This window comes from Cucurbita moschata, unplaced genomic scaffold, assembly GCF_002738365.1.
Source record: "Cucurbita moschata cultivar Rifu unplaced genomic scaffold, Cmos_1.0 Cmo_Scf00068, whole genome shotgun sequence".
Classification (NCBI taxonomy): domain Eukaryota; kingdom Viridiplantae; phylum Streptophyta; class Magnoliopsida; order Cucurbitales; family Cucurbitaceae; genus Cucurbita; species Cucurbita moschata.
Window position 1 is genome coordinate 836,742 of NW_019268584.1, and position 23,195 is coordinate 859,936.

At 36.1% G+C, this 23,195-nt stretch overlaps 1 protein-coding gene across 2 annotated transcripts; it reads left to right on the forward strand.

Annotated features, from left to right (window-relative positions):
- Window positions 1–1,921: 1,921 nt before the first annotated feature.
- On the forward strand, window positions 1,922–6,101 carry LOC111437898. 2 transcript variants are annotated; one of them, XM_023075968.1, is made up of 10 exons: window positions 1,922–2,114; window positions 2,290–2,364; window positions 2,551–2,661; window positions 2,767–2,883; window positions 3,589–3,933; window positions 4,014–4,279; window positions 4,361–4,460; window positions 4,565–4,624; window positions 5,459–5,542; window positions 5,643–6,101. In XM_023075968.1, exons 1-9 carry the CDS (start codon window positions 2,097–2,099, stop codon window positions 5,528–5,530), a joined length of 1,164 nt encoding a protein of 387 aa, XP_022931736.1. In that variant the 5' UTR covers window positions 1,922–2,096; the 3' UTR covers window positions 5,531–5,542; window positions 5,643–6,101. The 2 variants fall into 2 exon arrangements, with proteins under 2 accessions (XP_022931736.1, XP_022931737.1); XM_023075969.1 differs by lacking the exons at window positions 4,565–4,624; window positions 5,459–5,542; window positions 5,643–6,101 and having other exon boundaries at window positions 4,348–4,437.
- Window positions 6,102–23,195: the final 17,094 nt, after the last annotated feature.

The window sequence follows — 23,195 nt, forward strand, 5'->3', positions numbered from 1 at the left end:
ATGCACAAAACGTTGTAATCGAGATTTTTAGGTTAGTGGAAATTAAAGAATACTAATGTGAATTTTGAAAATTCTCTTTTTTTAACGAGTCATTTTATATCCTAATTTACTAGCATTTTAATATACGCTCATATTAGGAGTGTTTATACGATCTAATAACTAGACCAACTTAGATTACTAGATCCAAACAATAAAACTTAAGTTGGGTTAGATTTTGTTCTCGACTTGGGTTGGATTGAATTTTAGGAAAATAAAAAATTCGCTCGATTGGTAGGTGGACACAACGTGACCAAATTAAAAATAAGGTTATAATCCCATACAACCCAACCCAATCCTATTTAACTTTTAACATTATTAGAAAAATGAATAATATTTGACATCGGTTAGCGATGTTAATGATGTTAGTGATGCATTATAATTTGTAAATATTTGATATTTAAATCTGACGTGATTTTAATTAATAATATAACATGCATTGTCAATGAATATAATTTTTTTAAATAATAATTAAAAAAAACAACTCGAACACCCAACCCAACTCAACTAACTCAACTTAATATGAGAATAGAGAGTAGAGTTGGGTTGGGTGGTGAACTCTATCCGGGTTAATTGGGTAGGTGACCTAAACAACTCAAAATTTAGTCCAAACAGTTTCTCTATCCCAATACATATGATCGGCTTTATAAATTCATTTTTTTTTAATTTATTTATTTTTTTTACATTATGATACTTCAACCAAAATTATTTTTATTAATTTGTGAAACTAAATAAACAATGAACTAAATTTATTGTTTAAAATTATAAATTATTTATAATCTAATTTATATGCATTATATTTATTTGTATAAGTATAATTATTTAAAACTATTTTAACTAATATTTAAATACATTATGCTATTAGAAAGTTTGATAGGAGAATAAGGTAATTTCCATATGCACGTATCTATTTTTAATTAAAAAAAAATTAATAATGCCCTTTACTATATTTACCTTTAATTAAATATTAATTTGCAATTGAATCTTAGAATTACATATACAAACTTTTTTGAAAAATCAGAATTATATATTTATTTTTAATGCTGTTATGATGAGGGTAACATTTAAATAATTGAAAATTAAAAAAAAAATATATATATATATATATATATATGATTTGGCAAAAAGCAAAACTTACATGAGAGTTAGGCCGCACAGCTTTTGCCGTTCAGACACGTGGACCAATCATATGATGCCACTCTCAATCTCTTTTTGTCCTTTTTGTTTACCATTTTGTTTATATATTTTTTCTTGTTTACTTTTTTTATTTAAGAAATAATTTTTTTTTCTTTTTACAAACTCTTCAATTTCATTTTTAATTTTATGATATTCATTTATCTTTCTATTTTCTTTTCTTATATGCATAATATATTTACTTTCAATTAATCAATTCAATGTTCTAAAAGTTTCATAATTAATATTTTTATATAATTTTCATTTATTCTTTTTTTAGTTTATTTTTTCATCTATACAATAATATTTAAATTAAAAATTAAAAATAGTAGGATGAGAACCACTTATATTAGCATTTTTAATAAAATATTTGATGAAATCCATTAATTTTTAATTTATAATATCAATTTTTATATTTTTTTTTATAAACGGATGGAAATCTCTTCTTATCCAATAGGTTTTGAAATAAGAAAGTTGAAAGTCCAAAAATATGGACCAATAGTTTTAGGCCGTTACAAATGGTATGAGAGTTAAATATTAGATTATGTGTCAGGGAAGAGGTTGAGCCCCAAGAGAAGGTGGACACGAAATATTGTGCCAGTCAGGTTGAACCTGAAATAGGGTGCAGTGTTAGGAGGGTGGACCTCCAGGTCCTATAAAACTGTTTTGAATCGGCCTTACTTTTCTCCTTTGTTTGTTTCATACGCAACAATTGGAAAGAGCTATAAGAAATCAGTGAGCGAGTGAGTGAGTGGTTTCTGCGAGCGAGAGAAGAAATCAGAGCACGCGACTGTTACTGAATACTCTCCTTCTTTCTCTCTCTCTTTCCATCCCAATTTCTGTCTCTTCCCGTGAAAGAAGAAGAACCGGAAGAACAATAAGCTCCAATGGCCAATCGAGTTCTGGTTTTTTCTTGTTTCTTTTCTTCTTCTCATTTCTTCTTTGAATTTCCGTTTTCGTTTTGTTTCTTCTTTCACTCTGTTACAGATTCTTAACTCTAATTCTCTCTTTCTGTTCTTTGTTCCACTTTCTTGCTCTCTCTCTCTCTCTCTCTCTGATTCTTACTCTGTTTTCTGACAGAGTGTGAGAAAAATGAATGCCAGACTTCGATCCGACAATCAATTCCATATACAGAAACCGTCAATTCATGATCAAGTAAGGGTTGATCATGAGTTTATAAATAAAAAATACATCTCCATTGATATGAGACCTATACGAGACCTTAGGCTTTGACAATATCTTACCATTGTGGAGCATCTGTGTTAGTTGCTTAGATTTTCACCGGTAAATTTGATATTGTTTACTAGTCTCATGAAATGAACAATGAATTTCTTCTAAAAGCAGGAGAATAAGAAATCAGGAAGGAGCAAAGAGATGGGAGATGAAAATGGTGGAATTATGATCAATAAACGAAGATTAAACAGAGAAAAGAAAATGGCATTGCTACAAGATGTATTCGATTCCTTCATTTTCTCTTTTTTTTTTTTATTTTTTTTTTATCAAATGTTATTTTTCTGTTCTACTGCGCTTAGTTCTGGTTGTATCTTTGAATGACAGGTTGATAAGCTGAAGAAGAAGCTGAGGCATGAGGAAAATGTTCACAGAGCTTTGAAGAGAGCTTTCACTAGACCTTTAGGAGCCTTGCCTCGTCTTCCTCCTTATCTCCCTCCATCTGTAAGTCTCTATCTCTTTAACCTTACAAATCAGAATCATTATCTTTCTCAATCAGTACGAGATGCGGGCAACGAGAAGATCTGAGTTAATAAGTAAGGAATATATCTCTATTGGTATGAGGCCATTTAGAGAAACCAAAAGCCAACCCATGAGAGCTTAGGCTCAAAATGTCCAAAGGGTCGTGATCTCTAACATGGTATTAGATCCATGCGCTTATCTTAGTCATGTAAATATGATCTTTAGTGTCGAACAAAGAAGTTGTGAGTCTTAAAAGTGTAGTTAAAAGTAACTCAAGTGTCGAACAAAAGGGTATATTTTGTTCAAGGCTCCAGAGAAGGAATTGAGCCTCGATTAAAAGGAGAGGTTGTTCAAGGGCTTCATAGGCCTCAGGGGAGACTCTATGAAGTATTTGTTCGAGGGGTGGAATGTTGAGAAATGTTGGGAGATCATGGGTTTATAAGGAATTCGTCTCCATTGGTATGAGACCTTTCGAGGAAACCAAAAATCAAAGCCATGAGATGCTTAAAGTGGACAATATCATACACCACTTGTTGCGCTATGCTCATAGTCCCAGTTTGATTCTGGGGAGGCTTCACCCTTCCCGATCTTGCTCTGAGATAGTACTGGAACCATCTTCATTAAGCACTTTATTCTGTTGAATTTTATGCATGTCCAATGTGTCATGTTGCATCCTTGTCCTTGCAGACACTTGAGCTTCTAGCTGAAGTAGCTGTTCTTGAAGAGGAAGTTGTCTGGCTTACAGAACGAGTTGTGAATTTTCAACAAAATCTTTATGAAGAAGCTGCCTATGTTTCCTCACAGCGGAATGTCAAAAATTTTGTCAATAGCTCTGATGAAACAAGGAATGCCAAGCAAACCTCTTGGAAATCCAATTCACCTTCAAAGGAAAACCAGTTTGCTTCTTGTTATGTGAAAGATAAACCTTCCCCAGAAAAGAAAGCCACAAAAATTATCAGCCCATCCAAAAAGACAAAGATGCCAACTGAACATGAACTTGCAGAGAAGAGCTTAGAAATTTTGAAGTTGCAGGTTTCAATTGATTTATGATCTTGCAATTCATGTCTTTCTCTAATTATTTGTCATATTCATCTTATTTCATACTTGTCCAGCTTGGGTCCAGATTAATGGATCATGAAAGAGCACAAGAGAGTTCTTGTGGTGCATCAGATAATGTAGAATCTAAGACATCAGCTAACGAAATTTCTGAGGATATTGTGAAGTGTTTATGTTCCATTTTTGTTCAAGAGGGCACTCCGAGAGACAAATGTATCAAAGGAAATGATATTGTTTCCAGTCGATGTCTCTTTACGGTCGAAGCGAACCCGATTTATCACAACGAAATGGTTAACACAGTTCCCCTAATTCACAGGCTAAAGTATGCTGATTTTCTTTGTAAGTTGGGGATTAAGCATATTATTTTCCTTTGAATTTATTCTTGTTTAGTAATGATGTTTAGATACCTACTTGGAAAGCTTGCCTCTGTGAACTTAGAGGGTCTTAACCAGCACCAGAAGCTTGCCTTTTGGATTAACACCTATAATTCTTGCATAATGAATGTGAGTTTCTCGAGTTTTTGACGAATGGTTTACGATGACCTGAAATATAATTGAATCAAGTTTTGAATGGCTTCTGGAAAATGCACTGAATTGAACATTTTCAGGCACTTTTGGAGCATGGAATACCAGAGACTCCAGAAAGGGTTGTAGCTCTAATGCAAAAGGTAGAAGGATTCATACCATTCATCATGTTCTTTTGAAATTTCTTTTCGCTTCTCGCCCAAATGTCGCACCAGATCGGAAATGGTTTGGATGGTTGGGGAAGTTTCTATTGGGAGGGAGTCCCACGTTGGCTAATTAAGGAGATGATCATGAGTTTATAAGTAAGGAATACATCTCCATTGATATGAGGTCTTTTGGGGAAACCAAAAGCAAAACCATTTGAGCTTAGACTCAAAGTGGACAATATCATATAATTGTGGAAAGTCGTGGTTCCTAACATGGTATCAGAGCCATGCCCTTAACTTAACCATGTCAATAGCATCCTCAAATGTCGAACAAAGAAGTTGAGAGTCTTGAAGGTATAGTCAAAAGGGACTCAAAGTGTCGAACAGAGGGTGTACTTTGTTCGAAGGCTCCAGAGAAGGGAGTCGAGCCTCGATTAAGGGGAGGCTATTAGAGGGCTCCATAGACCTTAGGAGAGGTTCTATAGTGTACTTTGTTTGAGGGGAGGATTGTTGAGGATTGTTGGGAGGGAGTCCCACTTTGGCTAATTTAAGGAATGATCCTAGGTTTATAAGTAAGGAATACATCTCTATTGGTATGAGACCTAAGGTCCAAAGCAAAACCACGAGAGCTTATACTCAAAGTGGATAATATCATACCATTGTGGAGAGTCGTGATTCCTAATAGTTTCTCCAAGTTTCTCCAAGCCACTAGGTTATGACTTGAATATATGAAAGGCCTCGATGTCTCTCAAAGTTTGCAAGTGCAAGCATTTGAACATCGATTGGGAACTTAATACTTTTGCTTTGTTTCTTTTTCCATGATTGTATCAGGCCGAAATAGTCATTGGGGGATGCATACTCAATGCAATGACAATTGAGCAATTCATCTTGCGACTATCTTAACACCTGAAGTTTGTAAGTTTACTCTCTAAATTAAACTTCACTCTGATTATAAGCAATGATCGAGCTCATTCTTGTTCATTAAACATTACTCTTTTCCCTTTTGGTGCATCAGATGCATTCGAAGGCTGTCGTCGAAAGTTACAAAGCTGGTCGTCTCCTCCGGTAAGTTCGCAATTTAATGGTACATCCGAATAACCAGCTCTGAAGACGACTATTTTCCGTTCATTGAATGCATTGTATGAATGAAAGGAAGGTTGAGAGTATACATAGGAAGTCATGTGGAGGAAGAGTCAGAAGAATTTGTTTCAAGTCATTCCTAAGATTTGCTTTTAAACAAGTTGGATTCATGAAGTTGAAAATGCTGTTCAGAGTGTATAGATAGATACATGTGAATGAAGGCTGGTCTGTGGACTCAATAAATCTTCTTTGAAGATTTTTTTTTGTCTAGTGTCTTGCACAGACATGAGTAGAGATGTGTACTTTAACTTGAGAGCTAGAGTGCTGATTCTCGAGTAGGCTTGTCTTGTTCATCTTTTTTTTTTTTGTATATTGGATCAATGATCTTGTAGAGGAATGGATTGAAAACTTGTAAGAACTTTAGAAAGTTTTCCAAGTATCTTTTAATCTTCCAAGCATTGAAATCTTGGAATCTATTATCGTGTCTTTTCACATGGACCCACCAGGTGTGCTCGTATACGTATCCCCTAGATCTGACTTGGTCGGGCACAATACATTACATGTTGCTGGATGCCACAAAAAAAGAAAGGATCGCATGATATCATGACGAATATAAATATCGAAGGCAAACATCCTACTAACATAATATAATAGGAAAGTATCGTGCCCGACCAAGTCAGATCTTTTCAAGTATCTTTTAATCTTCCAAGGATTGAAATCTTGGAATCTATTATCGAGTCTTTTCACATGGACCCACCAGGTGTGCTCGTATACGTATCCCCTAGATCTGACTTGGTCGGGCACAATACATTACATGTTGCTGGATGCCACAAAAAAAGAAAGGATCGCATGATATCATGACGAATATAAATATCGAAGGCAAACATCTACTAACATAATATAATAGGAAAGTATCGTGATGCACATGACGTACATATATGTATGAGGTCCCCATGATTTACATTCATAGCATAACATTAACATCATTCATGTTCTTCTTTCCTCCATGACATATTACATACATGCATTATGTATACATGGCAATCATCACATTATCCATCTGATAACTTCACATGGCAAGACATGATATGACATACATGGCATTTCATTTCATTTATAACATTGTGTAATGGATATCATATGCATACATTACATAACATCATATGTCCCGATTTCTGGCAAGTTTGAATTTTGTTTTTCCAAACCATTTCATTATACCCCTCTAAAAAGAACTTTTGTCCTGATAATACCTGCATTCAGAAATAGCTCGAGGTATTTCTCCCTCATTTCATCCTCTCGTTCCCATGTGCCTCCATCTCTTTGCTGGTTTCTCCACAATACTTTGACAAAAGCAATGTCCCTCGTGCATAGAGTTTTTACCTCACATGCCAAGATCCTCACGGGTCTTTTTTCGTAACTCAACTCTTCTGCCACTTTTAGGGGTTTATCGTCTATCACGTGCATGGGATTGGTCAGATACTTATAGAGTATGGATACATGAAACACGTTATGCATCAGTGAGAGGGACAATGGTAGGGCTAATCTATATGCAACGGGTCCGGTCCGATCTAAGATCTCAAAGGATCCTATAAAGCGTTGACTCAACTTGCCTTTGCGTCCAAACCTTAAAATACCTTTCATTGGGACCACCCTCAGGAATACCATGTCGCCCACTTCAAATTCTTGCTCGAATCTTTTGCACCATCTCATTGGTAACTTAGACTAATTCGCAACCCACTAACTCACGTTCTCCTACTTCATCCTAACACAATGGAGTCCTGCACCATTTTTTATATAAAGCCTCATACGATTCCATGTCAATAGTTGCCTGGAAGTTGTTGTTGCAGGTGAATTCCATTAGATGCAATTTCGAGTCCAAGCTACCTGTGAAATCTAATACACGGCATGTAGCGTATCTTGTATGATCTGGTTCAAACGTTCCGTCTGGCCATCTGTCTATGGGTGAAATGTGGTCTGACCATTTGTCTATCTGTGGGTGAAATGCCGATGTAAAGTGTGGGCCTCGATTTGAGACAATTGACGTAGGAACTCCATGCAATCTAACAATTTCCTTCATGTATAGTTATGTCCAATTGTCCACTATGTAGGTGGCTTTACGAAGAAGGAAATACGTTGTGATATGGAATCAACCCAAGGAAAAGTATGGAACGGATTACCTTGATGATCAAGATCAAGAGTAAAGAAAACTCATGATTCGAATCACTCCATAAGAGGTTTGATCACTACCACTTGAATGACTATAGCATATAAGTTCTAAACACAAGAATTTGGAAAGAAGATCTTAGCTCTCGACAAAGCTAAAAAAATAGAAATTTTATTCCTTTTTAATTCCAAGATGTAATGTCTCTGATCAAAGAAAATAAGACTTTATACAGCCTTTACAACCTTAACTACGTGAAACATAACTTCCCAAATTAAATTGGCTAGTAGATGAGGAATACCCATAACCTCCATATTAAAATGGCTAGTTAAGGGTGGAATACAGTACTATGTGGGTTACAATATAACCTTAACTCCCATATTAAAAACTAGCTTTAAATATGACAAACAAATATTTAAATTATAATTAAATAGTGCAATGAATAAAATGTGCTTATTAGTCATCTTAGACTAGTTCCATAAATTCAGCTGAGTTCATTAAATGCAACTTAAAGTGCATTTAATGCATTTCTTTCTTGAAGCTCAACTTTGCACAACATATAAGTGAGTTCTTCAACCTCTTCTAGAATTTCCTTTGATGAGCTCACCGTAGCTTTAATATAAGTGCTTAAGGTTTGTTGTAGCTTCTTGGCTCTCGTCCTTGTAATTAGACCTTGAGGTATGGAAATTCCTTGGTCGTGGTTCATATCATTCTCCCCCTCTTGAGAAGGATTCGTCCTCGAATCACAGCCATTACCTACATCAAAAGGACTCAAATCAACAACAGTAAAAGTTGCACTAACACCTTACTTACCTGGTAAATCAATTTTATAAGCATTGTCGTTGATGCGCTCCAGAACTTGAAATGGTCCATCTCCTCGTGATAAAAATTCAGATTTTCTTTGAGTAGAAAATCTTTCTTTTCGAAAATGCACCCAAACCCAATCTCCTGGCTTGAAGATGACAATTTTGCGTCCTTTATTAATTCGGGTGGCAACCTTCGAATTTTGCTTCTCAATTTGTTCTTTTACTTGCTTGTGCAGTTTATGAACAAACTCAACCTTGGCATTTGCATCAAAATTCACAAACTCTTTTGTGGCATAGGTAGCAAGCCAACGGGGTTAAAGGATTAAAGCCATAAACAATTTCAAAAGGTGTGCATTTAGTAGTGCTATGGACAACCCTATTATATGCAAATTCTATAAATGGCAAACAATCCTCAAGTCTTAAAATTTCCATCAATAATAGCCCTAAGCATAGTAGTCATGGTTTTGTTTACAACTTCAGTTTGTCCATCGGGTTGAGGATGACAAGTAGTTGAATATACTAGCTTATCTCCTAACTTACCCCATAAAACACGCAAAAAATGGTTTAAAATTTTTACATCACGATCACTAACGATGCTTTTAGGAATCCCATGCAATCATACAACTTCCCTAAAGAACAAGTCAGCAATATGTTTTGCATCATCATTTTTGTGACAAGGAATAAAATGAGCCATTTTACTAAATCGAACAACCACAACAAAGATGCTATCATATCCTTTCCTAGTCCTAGGTAAACCTAAAACAAAATCCATTGATATATCAATCCAAGGACCATTAGGAATAGGTAATGAGAGTATAAACCATGTGGTTGAAGCCTAGACTTAGCTTGTTTACATGCTATGCAACGAGCACAAACTTTATTAACATCATGTCTCTTTTGAGGCCAAAACAAATGTTCAGAGAGCATATCATAAGTTTTAGAAACTCCATGGTGTGCCATTAAATCACCGCCATGAGCTTCCCTCACAAGTAGCTTATGTATGGAACAAGATGGTATGCAAAGTTTGCCTTTTCAGAACAAAAATCCATCTAACAAAAAGTAATTATCCACAATGAGTCCTTTTTCACAAGATTCAACAAAAGGAGCAAAGAACACATCATGTTGATACAACTCCTTTATGTGTTCAAAACTCAACAACTTAGCATTCAAAGTATTGAGGAGGACATACCTTGGTGATAAAGCATCTGCAACAATGTTCTCCTTACTTTGTTTATATTTGATGGCAAGGGAATGTTTCAATAAATTCCAACCACTTAGCATGTCGTCTATTGAGTTTGTTTTGTTCTCTCAAATGCTTTAAACTTGCATGATCCGTATGAATAACGAACTCCTCACTTACACTTTTAGGTGTAGGCCAATCTTTTATAGCCTTCACTTTTTTCTCGTCAACCTCGACACTATTAGATGAAACTACAAACCCAAGAAAGTTAACTTTTTCCATACAAAAGCTACATTTCTTTAAATTTACATACAAACAGTAGTCAAAACATTGCTTACATGGGTAATATGATCATCTAAAGATTTAGAGTAAACAAGGATGTCATCAAAATAAACAACCACAAACTTACCTAAGTATTCTCGTAAGACATGGTTCATAGTCTCATGAATGTACTAGGTGCATTAGTTAATCCGAAAGGCATAACCAACCATTCATAAGGACCATACTTGGCTTTAAAAGTTGTTTTCCACTCATCCCCAATATGCATGCGAATTTGATGATAACTTGATTTTAAATCAATCTTAGTAAAAAGACTACATCCATGCAACTCATCAAGCAAATCATCTAATCTAGGAATTGGATGTCTATACTTTATAGTTATCTTGTTTATAGCCCTACAATCAATACACATATGCCAAGAACCATCTTTCTTAGGTACAAGAATAACTGGAACAGAACAAGGACTCAAACTTTCACGTACATACCCTTTAGCAAGGAGTTCACTTACTTGCCTTTGTATCTCTTCAGCCTCCTTTGGATTAGTCCTATATGCTGGTCGGTTTGGAATGGGCGCGCCAGGAATGAAGGTCAATCTTGTGTTCAATCCCTCTAAGTGGTGGCAAACTACTAGGCATCTCCTCGAAAAATAAATCCTCAAACTCTTGCAAAAGCACAACAAAATCACTAGGCAAAGAAGGGTTAAGCGTGTTAGTAAAGTAACAAGACTCCTTGCACATAAGTACAAGAATAGTTCGGTTAGAGAGCAAAACCTTACCTTACTTGATCTAACATATAAGCTTACTGATTTGGCTTTTCTCTCGGCTGAGTGCTACTCTCTTGCTTTTCACTCAAGCTCTTTTTTTTTTCACTTACATCTTTTGGAGATAATGGAACAAGAGTTGTTTTTCTACCCTTGTGAGTAAAAGAGTATCGATTTGCATACCATCATACATTACCCAACGATCAAATTGCCAAGGCCTCCCCAGTAGTAAATCTCCAACATGCATGGATACAACATCACATAAAACATCATCAACATATTTTCCAATAGTAAAAGAAACAAGAGCTTGTTGAGTTACCCGTACTTCCCCACGATCATTCAACCAATGAAGCTTGTAGGGTCTTGGATGTGGTTGTGTCTTTAAATTAAGTCTTTTGACCAGAATGGAACTCACAACATTGGTGCAACTATCGCTATCAATGACAACACTACAAGGTACAAATTGAACAAGACACCGAGTTTGAAATAAGTTCTCTCATTGGTCTAGGCCGTCCTCCTTAATGTGGGTGTTTAGAGCTCGTCGAGTAACCAAAGATATTTGTGTAGGGTCCTCTTCACTAAACTCCTCACTCTCATCATTTTTCTCATTCATGTCATCATGTGCCTCGTCATCTGTAACAATTTCTCCCTCCTTGATGGTCATAATTTTTCCATTTGGGCAATCTCTACTAGAGTGTCCTACCCCTTGACATTTCCAACGCTTTAAATCCCTATTTCGAACATTAGACTTTTTGACTTTTTCTTTCCCTATTCTAGAACTCTCACCTTTCTCAAATTTAGCTTGAGGCTTCTCATTAACCTCTTGATTTCTATGCTTATAATCAATGTTCTTACTATCCTTTTTCCATGTAGAAGTAGAATTGGAAAAAGTTTTAGAAGAGTACTGTGGAGAACTTCGTTGGATTTGCCTCTTGATCTTAATTGCAATGTGCAACAACTCTTTGATATCAGAATAAGGCTGTAAATCAGTCTTGTCTGCAATCTTTGTGTTTAACCCATCAAGAAACTGCGCCATGAGAGCCTCCATGTCCTCATCGAGATCAAGTCGATCCATCAATGTATCCATCTCCTTGTAATAATCCTCCACAGATTTGCGTCCTTGTTTCAATGCTTGATGCTTTTGCGCCATGTCTCGTTGAAAATATTGTGGAACAAAATGCTTTCACATGAACTCTTTGAACTCGTACTTGACATCAATTTATCCCACAAAATTTGAGCATATTGTTTGAATTGAGCAATGCATAACAGTACCTTCTTTTCATCACTAAAATTATGATAGTTCACCACCGACTCCACCGTTTTCTCCCATTCAAGGTACTCCTCTGGATTGGTTTTGTAATAAAACTTGGGAAGTTTTAATTTGATGCTCCCCACGCTATGATCAATTCTATCGTCATAAGGAACTCGTTGTGGTAAATTATGATACCTTCTTCCACAGCCTCTCCCTCGCATCAAGCCACGACCAACTGCCTGTGGATTATCCTCGTGTTGATCAGAATTGTCTTCCTCATATTGATTAGTAGATTGGGCAGGTAGTGGAATCCTCTCTTGAGCTTGATTTTGAATCTCCAATCTGCCTATTCGATCGGTCAACTCTTCTATTCCTCGAATTAGTCTTTCCATGGTTCGTTGTTGTGCTTTTCTCAATCATGCATCAGTAATGTTAGAATTGTCGTTTGGATTTTCCATGCTACAAAAGAAAGTTAAAAGAAAAAAAAAAGGACCTCACAAGTGCTCCCTCACGTGTGTTCACTCGTAAATGTAGTTCACTCGTGTTTAGCACTCAACACTCGAATCAATGTATCACTCCCTTACAAACTCACCCTCACAATTGAGCACATACAAATCACACTCCAAAAAAAAATTGAGATGTGAGACAAGCTATGTTATAGAGCTAAGTGCAATTCAAAGGGAATAGACAGCACACTCAACACATAAACAAGGGTATTAAAGGAGCAATCCGAATAACGACAAAAAAACGAATTAGAGAAAGAAAATGAATAAGGACTAATTTAGACGTAGTAACGTATGAGCGTTACATATAATAATCAAGAGAAAAAAAAACGACATTTAACATCAATAAGCTTTCTTTCTTTCTTTCTTTTTTTTTTCCCTAGAATTGATGGGCAAAATCCAATCAATTTACCAACAAAAAAAAAAAATTAGAATATATTAAAGTAGAACAAAGTGTCGATAAGATCTAGATCTAACACTTTATAAAATATGTCACATGAATGATAGCACAGAAATAATGTTTTTTTTATGCTATATATTTTTTAGATAGAAAGTGAACAATCTGCACAAATGGAAGAAATATATATATATATATATATAGATATATATATGAGAATCAAAAGAGATAAACACAAGGAAACATAGATCCCATCTTGAGCCTAACCCTCCGATACCAAATGATATGAAATCAACCCAAGAGAAAGTATGGAACAGTGATCAAGATCAAGAGTAAAGAAAACTCGTTTCTAAACTCGTGATTCGAATCACTCCACAAGGGGTTTGATCACTACACTTAAATGACTCTAACATGCAAGTTCTAAACATAAGAATTCGCAAAGAAGATCTTAGCTCTCAACAAAGCTAAAAAATAGAAATTCTATTCCTTTTTAAGTCCAAGATGTGATGTCTCTAGTCAAAGAAAAGAAGTTTTATATAGCCTTTACAACCTTAACCTATGGACACATAACTCCCAAATTAAATTGTTTAGTAATTGAGAAATACCCATAATCTCCATATTAAAATGGCTAGTTAAGGGTGGAATATATTAACATTACAATATAACCTTAACTCCTATATTAAAACTGAGCTTCAATATGACAAATAAATATTTAAATTATAATTAAATAGTGCAATGAATGAAATGTGCTTATTAGTCATCCTTGGACTAGTTCCATAAATTCAGCTGAGTTCATTAAATGCAACTAAAAGTGCATTTAATGCATCTCTTTCTTGAAGCTCAGCTTTGCACAACATATAAGGGAGGTCTCCAACATCGTCTAGAATTCCCTTTGATGAGCTCACCGTAGCGTGAATAGAACTGTACAAGGTTTGTTGTAGCTTCTTGGCTCTCGTTCTTGTAATTGGACCTTGGGGTATGGAAATTCCTTGGTCGTGGTTCATATCACGTTGACTTTGTCAAGCTGTTCACAATTACCCATATGGCTATATTCTTCCATTTCCATTTCGGTACACTTAGGGGCTGAAGCAATCTCGCTGTTCTTTGTCTCGGTGCCTTGGTTTGCTAGAATACAAAGCATTTACTTACAATTTCCGCTATATCCTTCTTCCTACTACGCCACCAAAAATGTTGTTTTAAGTCTTGATACATCTCTACCAGGGTGCATGGTGAACGGGAAATTATGCGTCTCGCCTATTATCTCATTTTTCAGTTCTTCTACCACAGGTACACACAAACGACCTTGGTACAGCAATCCGTCATCAGACGATTTAGAGTACCCATCAACTGGTTTTGTCACTAACTCATTAAGTATTTTTCTTAACCCAGGGTCTCCTAGTTGAGCATCAATGATCCTTTGTCAGAGTTCAGGTTGGACCATTAATTGGGCTAGCTATGCTCTAATTCCTTCCACTACCGCTGGGATTAACGTCGACAAATGGGTTGTCTTTCTACTTAGGGCATCTGCAACCATATTAGTCTTCCTAGGGTGGTACTGGATGTCAATGTCGTAGTCTTTTACTAGCTCCAACCACCTTCATTGTCTCATGTTCAGTTCCTTCTGAGTAAAGAAATTCTTCAAACTTTTGTAGTTGGCGTAGATCTGAGTTTTCTCCTCATACAAGTAGTGCCACCAAATCTTTAATGTAAAGACTACCCCTGCTAGTTCCAAGTCATGCATGGGATAATTATGTTCATAATCCTTTAATTGTCGAGATGCGTATGCAATAACCTTTCTGCGCTGCATTGTCACACATCCTAGGCCCTTCTTGGAAGCATCACTGTAAATTACATAGTTTTCTGTGTCATAGGGCATTGTTAGTACTGGTGCAGCCACCAGCCTATCTAATATGTGGAAATCATTACAAGGGGAGTAAGATTCGGATTACCTTGTTGATCAAATATCTCAAGGCAAGAACATTGTTTGAGATTCGAATCACTCCACAAGTAAGATCGATCATGTCTAGCTTGAATGATTCTTGTTGATCAAATATCTCAAGGCAAGAACACTTGATTGAGATTCGAATCACTCCACAAGCAAGATTGATCATGTTGAGCTTGAATGATTCTACATAAAACCTAAACTACATAGAATTGCAAAGAAACTTAGTCATTGGCTAAAGAAAAGCACAAATGCTTCTTTTACTATATTTTCCAAGTCTCTTACAAATACAACATACATGGTTTATATAGCCTCACAATGAAACTATTAAAGGCATTCCAAGAGTTACAACATTCATACTTAAGGGTCATACTTAACCATTATGTAATTGTAACCTAAAATAAATAAAAAAAATCTTAAAATACATTAATAAAAAAAAATAACTCTAAATTACTCTAAATTGTAATCTACCCAAAATTTATAACATGAAACTGATGGTGTTACTATAACACGTGCGGAAGCAATTTGGATCTTAGGCACTCTAAGTACATAAATTATAGTAAATTAGCTAGCATGTTCAAAAGCATTAAAACTCAATGAGTTTGAATACTAACCTTTTATAGTTCAAATTCATTTTTCTTCACGAACCGGTTTCGAACCACCACTAGTGTCTTCCCTACTATTCTCATGCCTTAGGACGGGATTGTGGAATCCGGTGAGTGACTAAACTTGATTGGAATTTAGTATATGTAAAGAGAGAGTTTTGAGAGATTTTCTCAAAGTTTTTCAAGCAAACTTTCCATGTACCTTTATCACTCTATTTATAGAGTCATATTTACATAACCATGCAAATTTGAGATTACCAAATTTTGACACTCAAAATTTCACTCAAATTTGTGGGATTACGTGGCAAACATGCAAGTTTGGTTAAACCATATATTGACACTCAATATTCCACTAACTCAAACATGGATTTTTCCATGAAGTGAAGTCAACATTTTGACTTTCTTTATTTTAATTCAACAATTAATTTCAAATAAAAATAATATTAAATGATTAATTAAACAATTAATATTTAACATTAAATCAAATGCCAATCCCAATTAATTTTGGCATATATTGATTATGAATCCCTATTCATAATTAAAATATTTAAATCTTATTTAAATATCTCCCATTCTCTCTTTTTGTTTAATTCATAATTAAAACAAAATGCGGTTAAATATATCGTATATATTTAGCGTGTATTCCCTAATTTGAATTCGAACACTTCAAACTCACTCGTCACACTGTTCTAAGGTTTAGTCCGATATGAGTTAGTAGAGGGACCTAATGGACCTACAGATCATGGGCTCCAATGATCCGAGATTAACCGGCTAAACTCATTAACTTTGTTAACCAACATTCGTTAACTACTAGGACACTCCACTATAACCTAATAGTTGCACTCCCCTCACTATAGATATATTTCTGTCCATTTGATATAACCATGATTAGTAAGTCGAACCTTCACAGGTTGTTTGTAACTAGAGTTGGGTCAATTAACCGTTTTACCCCTGAAGTTACTTCTTTTTCCTTATGTCACATTGATCCTCTAATGAACAATTGGTTTGTGGTCCAACCAGTAAACCGAATCCCTCTCAGGCCAATGAGAGGGTGGGGCCCCTTATTCAAGACTTGGAGTCAGTACTCAAGGGAACTACCTCTCTTCTATCCCTAAAAGTGGGTAGGAGCAAATTCCATCTTGCACCCCACGTCCCCAGCCATTCACCCAGTCTTATCCCTGAAATGGGAGGCCTATTGAGTTGGAAAACTCGAGCCACTCTCACCCATGCAAATCTAAGGATAATTCCGAATAAATAAGAGTTCATGGTTAGCTTAGGATTAAGATCGAGTTACCTAGGTCATCGAATGAAGAAAAAATCAGTCTCAACAGTAAACGACATTATAAAGTGAGAGTGATTTTCTTCATGGTCCGATCTTATGCAATACTCATTGCATAGGACGCCCCCACTCACATGTCTTCGCATGTACAATTTAGTGATCACATTGTTTATGTCATATACAAAAGTGGGCCGCATCCATTGTGTCCCCAGGATAAGGCACTCAGCCTTATCCCTGTACTATAAATCATTTTGACTATATATCCCTGTACTATAAATCATTTTGACTATATACTTGAACAATATCCACTCTTATGTCTCTACATATAGTTCAAGTAATCATACTATAGTTAGAGTGTTCTTATTTTATTGAATTTAGATTAATAATCTTAAAATTCACTTTATTCAATAGCAATCTATACTGAATAAACATCAATAATAACTTTATTGAAAATAGAATATGTTTTTGTTTAAAAACTATGAGTTTTAGGACATAATACCCAACAGAAACTTCATTCTTCTTAAATGTGACATGAATTGAAATATCTTATGATAATTTTAACAATATTTTCTTTACATCTTCATTGAAGTATACTGTATGATTGATGATTGATGTCTCTTAGTTCATATCAGCTTCTCTCCACTCAACTTTTCCACTAGAGGATGAGGAAGAGGGCATAGGGGCCTACCCCCTATTAGTTGTAGAGGAAGGGGTAGAAGAGGAAGAGGTGCAGTACGCTAGGAATCAGTGAATCGACTGAATGAAACGGTGCCACCCCCAACTCGCTTCTCAAGCAACATTAGACCCCATAACTACCCTAATGGGACCGTTACAAGCGGTTATGCTAATGCTGGTAACCACACAATGTTGGATTTAACCTACGATTGAAATATGTTAAAACAAGTAAAAGAGGCAAAGGAAAAACTTGAGGAGCGAGAGCTTTTGGAACAAAGTAATCTTAAGCACTTAGCTTTTCACTTCTCCTTTGTTGTTGTGTTGTTGTGAAAAAAGAATACTTGTCATTAGTATTTATAATAGAGAAAGCACTAAACTTATTTCCTAAACTATCTACTCAAGTATTGAACCATTAAAAATCTTTTTAATAAGCATAAGGTTTGGTCCATAACCACAAAACTTGGTCCACAATTTGGCAACTGCTACCAATTCTCCTGTAGTTGCTCCATAAGTAGTAAGTTTTTCTACTAAGTCTATTAATAATTCTCTTAAGGTTACTCCACAAGCTAGTAACTTGTTCTACTAAGACTACTAACAATTCTTCTAAAGTTACTATATAAGTTAGGAACTTGTTCTACTAGCTCTTTATTAGCTCACAATCTCCTCTGTAAACTTATTTTTTGTTCGAGAATCTTCACTCCCAGCAATTCCCACATCTCTGCAAACTTAACCCTTGTAAGGGGCTTAATAAGAATATATGCACGTTGCTCCCTAGTGCATACGAGCTCCAAAATGATTTGTCTCTTCACAACACACTCACAGATGAAGTGGAAGCAAATGTAATTCTGTTAGCTGCGTCCGTCAATACCAGATTCTTCATGAGTGCAATAGCAGATTTGTTGTCAATGTAGAGAGTTACCGACTTTAGTTCACTTCTAGTTACTTCGCTCAACAAATTTCTCAACCGCAATGCTTGACACGACATTATAGTTGTTGCCATGAACTCGGTCTCATAGGAAGATAGTGCCACAGTTCGTTGATTCAGAGACTGCCAAGAGATCAAATTTTAGTTGAGATAAAACGTCATTCCTGCGGTGCATTTCCTATCGTTAATGTCTCTAGCTAAATCACTATTGATAAAACCAACTAGTTGTTTAGGACCTCACCTTCTTTGATTCTTCAACCCGTAGCTTGTGGTTCCGTTCACATAGCGGAGAATTTTCTTAATCGCTTGATGATGCATCATAGTGGGCTTTTTCATGTACCTACTCATTATCCCAACAGCATATGAAAGGTCCAGATGAGTATGAGTAAAGTACCTTAGCCTTCTGATGACACGCCTATACTTAGTGGAATTTACCAAGTTTCCTTCAGCATCTTTCCCGAGTTGTAACTTTACTAACATGGGATACTTGGTCGGGTTGCACTCCTCCATCTTAAATCTTTCCGTTTGTCTACTTCAATACCGAGGTAGCACGTGAGTAACCCAAGATCAATCATCTCAAATTCTTTCATCATTTGTTGCTTGAACTCTTTGACACCTTCCACACTTGTACCAGTGACAATCACATGATCAACGTACATGCCAACGCATGTCCGACGTCTGTCGCCGCCCTCCGCCACTCACCGGCTGCCCAAAGTTCTAGATCGTGTTACGGGCTACGTCCTAGTATTGCTTTTATAATTTTTTACTTGACTACCGAACGAGTTTAAAACGTCGGAAGTTCGCTCACCGTTCTCAGATTACTCTCAAATCTCTACCTTTGGGTTGAGGTCTCGGCCAAACTTATTCACAGACCGTGCATGAGTTGTTCCTAGGTGAAGATTTCAGCATTTTAGGATCGATTCACGTAGGGAAGACTCAGATCTGAGAAATGTCGTTCAGGAACCTTACCTCGCGAAATGTTCTTGGGTCTTAACAGAGCGTCGGCCTTGCTAGCCTCTCAATCCTTGTACGAGTCTCGTCTGAAAATGGATTTCGGTGGTGGTCCGTTAATCTTCCCGGCTAACTTCTCTCTAGTTTCTCTTTATCTCCTTCTTTCTTTTGTAAGGGATCTGACAGGGTTCTCCTTGGACCCCTATTAGGGCTAGAGGGGCAAAATGACATTTTTGCCCCTCATTTGACTTAGCCCCTCGTTTTTTTTTTTTTTTTTGCNNNACAATATGATTTACTCGTTGTAGAAATATGTTTAGTAGAGTATGATAACTCAACTTGGATACTAGATTCAGGGGCCACTAATCATATTTGTTCTTTTTACCAGGAAACTAGCTCTTGGAGAATGCTTGCGAACGGCGAGATAACACTCAGGGTTGGAATAGGAGAGGTTGTCTCAGAAAGATCAGTAGGAAATTTAAAGTTGTTTTTTGGAGATAGATTCATTATATTAGATAATATACTTTTTGTTCCAAGAATGAAAAGAAATCTAGTATCTATCTCTTGTTTATTAGAATAATTGTATAAAGTATCTTTTGAAATCAATGAAGTGTTCATTTGCAAAAGAGGTATTCATATTTGTTCTACAAAACTAGAAAACAACTTATATATGTTAAAACCGAGCGAAACAAAAGCTATTTTAAATACCGAGATGTTTAAAACAGTTGAAACTAAAAATAAACGACAAAAGATTTCTCCTAATACCTACCTTTGGCACTTAAGACTAGGCCACATTAATCAATAGGATTGAGAGATTGGTTAAAAGAGGACTTCTAAATGAGTTAGAAGACAACTCTTTACCTCCATGTGAGTCTTGTCTTGAGGGTAAAATGACTAAACGATCGTTTTTCGAAAAAGGTTATAGAGCCAAAGAAACCTTAGAACTCGTGCATACAGATTTTTGTGGTCCAATGAATGTCAAAGCACGAGGAGGGTATGAATATTTCATCAGTTTTATTGATGATTATTCAAGGTATGGCTATCTTTACCTAATGCGTCACAAGTTCGAAGCTCTTGAAAAATTCAGAGAGTATAAGACTGAGGTTGAGAATCTATTAGGTAAAACTATTAAAACACTTTGATTACATCGAGGAGGAGAGTACATGGACTTAAGATTTCAGGACTATATGATAGAACATGGAATAAGGTCTCAACTCTCAGCCCCTGGTATGCCTTAACAAAATGGTGTATCAGAAAGGAGAAATAGAACTCTGTTAGACATGGTTCGGTCTATGATGAGTTTCGCTCAATTACCCGATCCGTTTTGGGGATATGCAGTGGAGACTGCTACATATATTTTGAACATGGTTCCTACTAAGAGTGTTTCAGAAACACCTTATGAGTTATGGAAAGGGCGTAAAGGTAGTTTACGTCACTTCAGAATTTGGGGATGTCCAGCACATATGTTGTTGCAAAATCCCAAGAAATTAGAACGACGTTCAAAATTATGTCCATTCATAGGATACCCCAAAGAGACGAAAGGTGGTTTGTTTTATGACCCTCAAGAAAATAGAGTGTTTGTATCAACAAACGCTACATTCTTAGAGGAAGACCACGTAAGAAATCATCAACCTCACAGTAAACTAGTGTTAAGTGAGATTTCGAAAGAAGCTACTGATAAAACAACAAGAGTTGTTGATCAAGCTGGTCCAACAAGAGTTGTTGATGGATCTGACACTTCTGGTCAAACACATCCTTCTCAAGAGTTGAGAAAGCCTCGACGTAGTGGGTGGGTCATAACTCAACCCGATCGTTACTTGGGTTTCACAGAAACCCAAGTCATCATACCTGATGATGGCATTGAAGATCCATTGACCTATAAACAGGCAATGAATGATGAAGATAGAGATCAATGGATCAAAGCCATGAATCTTGAAATGGAGTAAATGTACTTCAATTCAGTCTGGGAACTTGTAGATCAACCAGATGGGGTAAATGATGGTGTAAATATAACACATGCAGAAGCAATTTGGATCTTAGGCACTTTTAGAACATCAATTATTGTAAATAACTAGCATGTTCATAAGTATTAAAACTTAATGAGTTTAAATACTAACCTTTTGTAGTTCAAACTCCTTTTGCCTCACGAACCGGTTTCGAACCACCATTAGTGTCTTCTCCACTATCCTCCGGCCTTAGAACGGGATTGTGGAATCCGGTGAGTGACTAAACTTGGGAGGAATTTTGTATATGTGAAAGAGAGTGTTTGTGAGAAGTTTTTCTCAAGGTTTTTCATCAAGATGAAGAATCCCTTCCAAGTATCATGATCACTCTATTTAAAGAGTCAAGTTTGCATGTTCATGCAAACTTGAGATCACCAAATTTTGACACTTAAAATTCCACTCAAATGTTTGGGATTATGTGGCAAGCATGCATGTTTGAGTTAACCAAATTTTGACACTTAAAATTCCACTCAAACTTGTGGAGTTTATTTGGCAAACATGCAAGTTTGGTTAAACCAAATTTTGACACCTCAAAATTCCACTAACATGGATTTTTCCATTAGATGAAAGTCAACATTTTGTCTTTCTTCATTTTGACAATTAATTTGAATAATGAATTTCAAATTAAAGTAACATTAAATGATTAATTAAACTATTTAATTAATATTTAATATTAATTCAAATGCCAATCCCAATCAATTCCGACACATAATTGATTAAGATATTTAAATCTTATTTAAATATCTCAGATTCTCTCTTTTCGTTTAATTCATAAATAAAACAAAATTGCGGTTAAATATATTGTATATATGTAACGCATATTCCCTAATTTGAATTCGAACACTTCGAACTCACTCGTCATACTGTTCTATGGTTTAGTCCGATATGAGCTAGCAGAGGGACCTAATGGACCTATAGATCATGGGCTCCAACGATCCAAGATTAACCGATTAAACTCATTAACCTGGTTAACCAACATTCGTTAACTACTAGGACACTCCACTATAGCCTAGTAGTTGCACTCCCCTCACTATAGATATATTTCTGTCCATCTGATATAACCATGATTAGTAAGTCGATCCTTCACAGGTTGTTCGTAACTAGAGCTGGGTCAATTTACCGTTTTACCCTTGAAGTTACTTCTTGTTCCTTATGTCTCACTGATCCTCTAATGAACAATTGGTTTGTGCTCCAACCAGTAAACCGAATCCCTGTTAACTACTATATATAGCTTAACTAAATATAGCTTTACCGGATATAACCGTTGACCAAGCTATAAATAAGTATCAGGCTTCATAACCTAACAATTCTCCCACTTGGAGACTGATCTAGTCAACCAAGAATTTCACTCTCAAACGACCATGAGCATCTTCACTGCACCACACCAATTGAGGTGTTGCACAACCTCAATATTCCAACATCAACACATTTTGTCAACATGTTTGCTGGATTCTTTGCACCCTCTATCTTCTCAAAACACATCACCATCTTCAACCAACCTCCGAGTGAAATGGTATCGCCTTCTGTGTTTTGAATGATAGACTGGGTTCCTCGCCAACAGCATGAGTCTCAGGAGTTTCTTGAGTATCTGCTACATCACCATACGAATCTTTTAGCAACTCAACCTCAACTCCCACTTGCTTCACCTCTGATTTCTCAGCAAGAGTCTCAAGAGTTTCTTGAGTATCCACTACAACATCACTCTATGAATCTTTGAGCAACTCAACATCAACTCCCACTTGCTTCACCTCTGGTGTTTCAGCAAGGGTCTCA

What these genes read in the sequence shown, in the direction of transcription:
- LOC111437898 (XM_023075968.1), top strand. An exon ending in AAATGGCATTGCTACAAGAT is followed by an intron (nt 2,662 to 2,766) that starts GTATTCGATTCC and finishes TTTGAATGACAG; the next exon opens with GTTGATAAGCTGAAGAAGAA. An exon ending in TTGTAGCTCTAATGCAAAAG is followed by an intron (nt 4,625 to 5,458) that starts GTAGAAGGATTC and finishes TGATTGTATCAG; the next exon opens with GCCGAAATAGTCATTGGGGG.